General features: G+C 63.5%; 1 protein-coding gene across 1 annotated transcript; it reads right to left on the reverse strand.

Annotated features, from left to right (window-relative positions):
- Positions 1-249: 249 nt before the first annotated feature.
- UTP14A (UTP14A small subunit processome component) lies at positions 250-6,383 on the reverse strand. Its single transcript, XM_064670337.1, is given in 15 exon segments — positions 250-981; positions 1,272-1,371; positions 1,439-1,626; positions 1,995-2,371; positions 2,526-2,883; positions 3,324-3,401; positions 3,490-3,613; positions 3,702-3,796; positions 4,152-4,271; positions 5,203-5,358; positions 5,463-5,605; positions 5,721-5,785; positions 5,873-5,937; positions 6,188-6,274; positions 6,276-6,383. Coding segments are annotated over 15 exon segments (2,316 nt in total). The 5' UTR covers positions 6,369-6,383; the 3' UTR covers positions 250-714.
- Positions 6,384-6,927: the final 544 nt, after the last annotated feature.

Here is a 6,927-nt window from a genome sequence, read left to right on the forward strand (position 1 = left end):
GAAGTGGGGGGAGAGGCCTGGAGGGATCCCTGAACAGTCCACAAGGCTCCGGCACATCCCTCCGCCTGTGCTGGATGCACCAAGCAAGCACTGAGCACCTGGCTGTCACACTCCCAGGGGTGGCTGGGCAGGGAGCATGGGCTCAGCGGCAGCAAGAGGCAGAGGTGGGCAGCAAGAAGTCCACGGGCTGCCTGGGGACAGAGCCAGCTCCCAGCACATGCAGAGCAGCAGCACCACCTCATAGAGCTGTTTCCAGGTGACCACATTTATTAATGCTGGGCAGGTACCTTGGGGGTACAAGCGAACCTGAGGAACATCCCCCTGGGGCTGAGCTCAGCGTGGCAGGGCAGGGAGAAAGCCCCTTTGGCCAACATTGAAAAATACAGAGAGGTAAAAAAACAGGGATATGAAAGATGAAAGCACAGGGCAGGTTGGGGGCAGCTGCTCCAGCCCCTCACTCCCAGACCTGCCCCGCCACAAGCCCTTGACCAGCCTCTCACCCTCCACTCAGCCAAAGCACTGGCCCCGTGTGGTCCCCCAGGGCAGCATGGAGGGCACCGGCCATCCCAGCCTTGGATGCTGCCAGGGCAGCCACATGGACGCAGCCCCGGGTTTCATTGCAGGGAAAGAGGAAGAAGGAACTGGACAGAACCAGGAGTTTCTCCTGGTACCTGTGCCCGCTCCAGTCCAAGCCCTTGGGCCGCAGGCACGGAGTTACCGCGCTTTGCGGTGCGGGCGGCGCCGGGACAGTGCCCGTCCCCGGGGCAGTGCCTCCTCCCTGGGGCTGGCCCCACTGCTGGGGGCCGTGTCTGGGACATCCTCAGCCGAGATGGGCTGGATGATGTGGCCGGCACGGGTGACTACGTGAGGGGCTGTCAGCTTCTGGAAGGCACGCTGTGTGTTCCACGTGGTGCCCACGGGCGTCCGTATGCTCTGCTCGAATTGCTGGTGCCGCTCGAAGGGGAAGGGCAGCTCACTGACCTGTGGGGACAGCACAGGGGTAATGTCTCTGAGCCACTCAGCCTGGCCCTTCCATCTCATGCTACCCCCAGTTCCCACTGGTTCCCACTTGTCCAGGACCTGCTCACACCCTGCTTCTGAGAGCCCAGGAGGGCTGGAGCAGCCACCACCACCAACAGCAGCCTCGTACATCCCTTCTCCTCCATCACCCCACTGGGCTGTTTAAACTGGAAGCAGGGATTACAGGCAGGGATGGAGGACGTTTTGGGAAGGGACTGCTGGAGCTCTAACGCTGACCAGGTGTGACGCACCTGATGTGCTGCCGCGTGGATGTTGCGCTTCTCGCTGATGATGACGTGGGGCATGTGCTGGTCCTTCCGGGGAGGCGCCGGCGGCGGCTTGAGCAGGAACCTGCAGGCACATGAGGGGTCAGGGCTGGCGCCGAGCTGGGCATGTCCCTGAGCTCTCCCCCACTCACCTCTTGACCTTCTTGGCGCTGGGCCGGAGCCCGGTGCCGCCCCACTCGCCCCAGCCTGGCAGCACCAGGTTCACCGGCTGCGGCTTCGCTGCCTCCTCGGCCTTGCGCTTCTCCCGGTGGAAGTCGGCGACCACGTCGTCCCCAGCAAAGGCCTCCGTGATCATCCCACGCTGGTCGATGCCACCCTCCTGCAGAGGGACGAGGCAGAATAGGTTTAGGGGTTACTGTGGGAACTGGAAGGGACTGGGAAGGGTCTGGGACAAACTGGGAGGTGCCGGGGCAGTGGGAGGGGGGTAAAAGTTACTGGGCATTACTGGGTGGGGGTTTAGGGTTACTGTAAGGGGGTTTAGAAATACTGGGAGTTAGTAGTTTGGGGCTTATGGTTACTTGGAAGGGGTTTAGGGTTACTGGTTTGGGGTTACTGTGAGTTACTGAAAGGAGTTTTGGGGCTACTGGAAGGGAGTTTAGGGTTACTGGGAATTAGTGGTTTGGGGTCTAGTGTTACTGGTTGGTGTTTTGGGTACCGAGGAGCATGGGAGAGGCCCGTCATGCTCACCTCTTCCTCCACGACCACAGGTAGGCTTGGGCAGTCCATCTCCTGGGGCTTCCCATCCAGTACAGCCTCCAGGCTGATCATCTTCTTGTCTGGTTTTTTTTCGGCATGTCTGTCCCCAGACGTTCTTTCCTTCTGCTGCTGCACTTGCTTCCCTGCTCTCGGGGCCACTGGCTTCTCCTGCTCTTCCACAGGCTCCTCCTTGGCCAGACCCTCCACATCCTCCATGGTCTGCACACGGCGCAGCTGCTCTGAGAGCAGGAGCTGCTCCTGGGCCTGAGGGGGCGGCTCCGGCCCCGTGCTCACCGGCTCCTCAGCACAGAACGGGGGGATGGGGCTGTCCCCCAGCCGCTCAGCACTGGCCTCAGTCTCACCAGCACCTACACATTGAAGGCGTAAATGGTCACTCTGAGCAGGGTGGGAGAGTAAGGGCAGCTCTGTGAAAACAGCCAAAAACCGCCCCCAAGCCCCCCTTCCTTTGCCCAACCTTGCAGCACTCCCAGCCCCCCCTGCTCGGGGTCTCATGCTCCTCACCGTGCCCTTCAGGGCTCCCTGCCCGCTCCTGTCGTGCCTGCCGCTTCTGCTCAAAGTCTTGTAGCAGAGCTTCCTCCTCTGACAGCTCCTCCTCTTCCTCCTCCTCAATCTCCTCCTTGCTCTCTGCAGCACCAGGCACTGTGCCATCTCTGGGACCCTCCTGTGCCTCAGGCTCTGGGGCCGGGGCGCTGGGCTTGCCCAGCATCCAGGGATTAGCCGTGCTGACCCCGGTGGGGATGGGCACGGCTGCAGTATCCTCTTCGGGCACCTCGCACGGCTCCTCCTCAGGTGGCTCCACCTGCACCTTCTGCATCAGCTCCTTGTTCCTGGCCAGCTGTTCCTGCATGGCCTTGCGGGCCTAGGGGGCACCAAAAAAACTCTATTACAAGGCAGAGAACTCATTCCCACCTTTCCTGCCCACCTCAGCTTCTCCCACTTCCCCAGTCAGCACTGGGGACCTTGTCATGGCCTTTCAATGCATAAAGGGGCTTATAAGAGATAGAGAGACTTTATACCACATCCTGGAGGGGCAGGACAAGGGGGAATGGCTCCACACTGACAGAAGGCAAGCATAGATAGGATATGTACAAATTCTCCCCTGTGAGGGTGGTGAGGCCCTAGTACAGGGTCCCCAGAGAGATTGTGGCTGGACACTTCCATCTCTGGAAGTGTTCAAGGGCAGGTTGCATGGGGCTTGGAGCAACCCGGGCTACTGGAAGGTGTCCCTGCCCATGGCAGGGGGGTGGAATGAGATGAGGTCCCTTCCAACCAAACACTTCTGTGACTCCATGATCTCACCTCCAGGTCATACTTGGCCATAATGGCCCTGGATCGGGCCCACTTTCCCTTGTTCTGGTGTTTAAGGCTCATCCGTTCCTGGGGGGAAAGAGAGAGAAACATCACACAGAGCTCTCTGAGCAGCAGGGCCCTCTTGAGGAATGGGGCTGAGGTACCAAGGCAGCACCTGCATCCTGAGCTGCTCCAGCTCCTCCAGCCGTGCCAAGGCGGCTGCAGGGTCCGACTTGTGCAGCTGCTCGAACTCCTTCAGGGCCTGGCGCCTCCTGCTCTTCTTCAGCACACGATGGTACCTAGGGCACAAGGGCAGGTGAGGGCTCAGGGTCTGGGGGGCCTCCAGTCCTCCCCACTGCCCTGAGCCCAGCACAGGTACAGCCTCACTTCTTGCTCTTGATCCTCTTCTCTCGCCGAGCCTTGGCCTCGTAGTAGGACTGCACAGCCCGTGCCTTCTGCAGCTCTGCCCGCCGCCGCCGGGCCTGACAGGGAGCACGGGGTGAGGGATGGGGAGCACGGGGTGAGGGATGGAGAACATGGGGTGAGGGATGGGGAGCACGGGGTGAGGGATGGGGAGCACGGGGTGAGGGATGGGGAGCACGGGGTGAGGGATGGGGGGCACAGGGTGAGGGATGGGGAGCATGGGGTGAGGGATGGGGAGCATGGGGTGAGGGATGAGGGGCACAGGGTGAGGGATGAGGGGCACAGGGTGAGGGATAGGGAACACGGGATGAGAGATGAGGGGCCCAGAGTGAGGGATGGGGAGCACAGCGTGAGGGATGGGGAGCACAGCATGAGGGCCCTCAGAGCCAGGGCCTGGCAAGGGGAAGCCCTCACCTCCTCCAAGCTCATGGCCTTCAGCGAGGCCGTCTCCTCCGGTGTCAGCAGCGGGTCTGTGATGGGCTGCTGTGTCTTGTGGAGCAATCCAAAGATCTCCTGCTCCAGTGGAGTCCGGGCCTGTTGGGACAGAAGACACAGCAGGAGAATGAGAACTGCAAGGGCTAATGCTTCTCTGGATGTCCCCAACCCTTCCCACTGCCACTGAGCAAGTCTGTGGGAAGGCCCAGAGAAGTGTCCCCCCTCCTCAAGGGACTGGTGGCCCTGCTCATGGGGATCACCAGCCACGTCAGCAGGTGAGGGCAGGTGCAATTCCTCCCATGTTAAGAGAAATGGCCTCTCTTAATTGTCAGATGGGCAGTGCTGACCAGGGGCACGGACAAGGAGCATGGAGCAGGGGTTCCAGGCCACGCAATGTCACATCCCTCCAAAACGCAAAGGGACCTTTGGGCAGATCAAGGTGAGCCACAGAAATGTTGGAAGATCAGCAGGGGCTGCGCCTCACCTGGGCATCCAACAGCTGCCAGTTACAACCCCACGGGAACTGATATTCAAAACCAAACATATCCTTCTTTTGTAAGGAATGTTTCCAAGCGCACAGAATTTGGCAAACCAATTCCCTCTGCCTCAGCATTTGTGGCTGAGGGACACCCCCAGGTGTCTGGCCCAGCTCAGGGATGGAAACACTGCAGGGGCTGAGACACTACAAGAAGAAGAGGGGACAGAGCAAGCTCCAAACCCTCTCCTGGCTTCTCCCAGATGGAATTTATACACCTGCTATGTGTGAGGAACACAGACTGCCCTTTCAACCCTCCCAAGCTCAGCAGGCACCTGCCCAGTGCCTCAGCCACAGGCTGGGCCTTCTTCACCTCCATCACTTCCGTCACTACTCCCAACACAGCCAGGAGACATTGAGCTGCCTCAGTCGAGCCTGGAGCCGCCCCAGTCAAACCCTCGGAGCCTCCCCAGCCAAATTCCTAGAGTTGCCCTGTGGCCAAACCCCCGGCGCTGCCCCCAGCACCCCCAGGGCCGTGAGACCCCCAGCCCCCACCTTCCAGGCCGACGTCACCCTCTCCAGAGGCGTCACCGTGGGGATGTCCTGCCGCAGGGGGAACACCAGCTGCTCCGCGCGCCGGTTCTGAAGGACCACCTGCTGCCACTTCCCTACATCCTTCGAGGTGGTGACGTAGGCAGCCTCCCTCACCACCTGGAGGGGGACAGGAGGGGTGGAGAAAGGCGATGCCAGCGTCGGGGAGGAGCAGGGGGCAGCGGAGTCTCAGCTCAGAGCCCCCCTCTGCTCCCTGCACTCACCCTCTTAGCCTCCTCCTTGCTCAGCGGCAGCTCCACTGCCGCCTTCCGCTTCACCCTGGCCAGCTCCTTCCTCACGCTGCTCAGGGCAGATTTGGGGCGGATGGGCTTCAGCAGCTCCGACAGAACCAGCTTCTCGCCAGCACCTACACAGAGATGCCACGTGAGGGGCTGCAGCTGCCCCAGCACACCCCCCGCGGTGGCTCGGGATGGGCAGCGCTGTCCCTTCCCCTCGAGCCCTGCTCAGCGCTCGGACCTCACCTTTGCAGGTGACATTGAACTCGGACACCTGCCCGCCCGCCTCGGAGCGCTCCGCCAGCTTCCGCCTGAGGGAGAGGGACAGAAAATAACCCCAAGGGCTCCTCGTGTTCCCGCGGGTGCTCCAGAGGGAGCGCAGCGTGGTTGCTGCTCACCGTTTCCGTCCGGACAGGGCGCTGATCGCCTCCAGGAGCCGCCGGTGCCGTCGCTCTCCATCCTCCTGCCACGCAGCACACGTGCTCACAGGCCCAGCCCAGCGGAGCGCGGCCGCGGGGATGGCCCCAGCGCCCGCTCCCCGCTGCCCCCCGTTACCCCTCGGTGCCCCCCGGACCCGCCTGGCCGAGCCCCGGGCCCGGCATCCCGGCCAGGCCACGCTGCCCTCCGCTGCGCCCGCCACGGCCGGAGGAACGCCCGGAGAGCCGCAGGCAGCGGCTGAGGCCGCCGCGGGAGGCCGCCCCGACCCCGCTCACCCCGTCCTCGCTCTCGCTGCCGCTCTCGGCCGCCGCCGCCACCGTGTCCTGCGGGTCCTGCGGGTCCTGCTGCTCCGCCATGGCTCCCGCACGCCGGCACTGCCGCAAAGCGCCGCCGAGTGTCGCGCCGGACCTGCGCGCCCCGCCGCAAAGCGCGCCCGCGGCACGTCACGGTTGCCATGGCAGCGGGCCCGGCGGGCGGGGCGGGGGGACCGGACGGTCCCGGGGGGGGATCCGAGCACACAGACCCCCCGGCCCGGCCTCGGACGGACCCTCCGAGGGCTTCGGGCCAGCTCTGACATGTCCCCGGGACGCGCCCGGATCGCCGGTGCCAGCCGCGGGCTCCGGGGCTCTCCGCTCCATCCGTGACCCCCGTGGGTCCCCCCACCCAGCCCCAGGGATTCCGGGATTCGCTGTTTTCCTCTCAGGAGGTGCCCCAGGGCCGCGGCCTCGGGGACGGTGCTCCCGCACCTACGGCTCCTCCCGCCCGCCCGACCCCGACTCCCGAGGGCGTTTTTGGGATTTATGGGATGTGAGGGGTTGTTGGAGCAAATGGACGGAGTTCTCAGGCACGGAGGGGTGTCTGTGTCAGTGCTCAGCCACCGCCGGGGTCACCTGCGCCCGCAGCATCCCTGCTCCTCCTCCTTCTCCTCCTCTTCATCCCGAGCTGGGCGCGCAGGGGGGCTCAGGGCAGGGGTTGGCGAAGAGGGAGGGATAACGAGCTGCTCCCCATCTGCTCC

Source organism: Pseudopipra pipra, chromosome 13 (assembly GCF_036250125.1).
Source record: "Pseudopipra pipra isolate bDixPip1 chromosome 13, bDixPip1.hap1, whole genome shotgun sequence".
NCBI classification, from domain to species: Eukaryota; Metazoa; Chordata; class Aves; order Passeriformes; family Pipridae; genus Pseudopipra; species Pseudopipra pipra.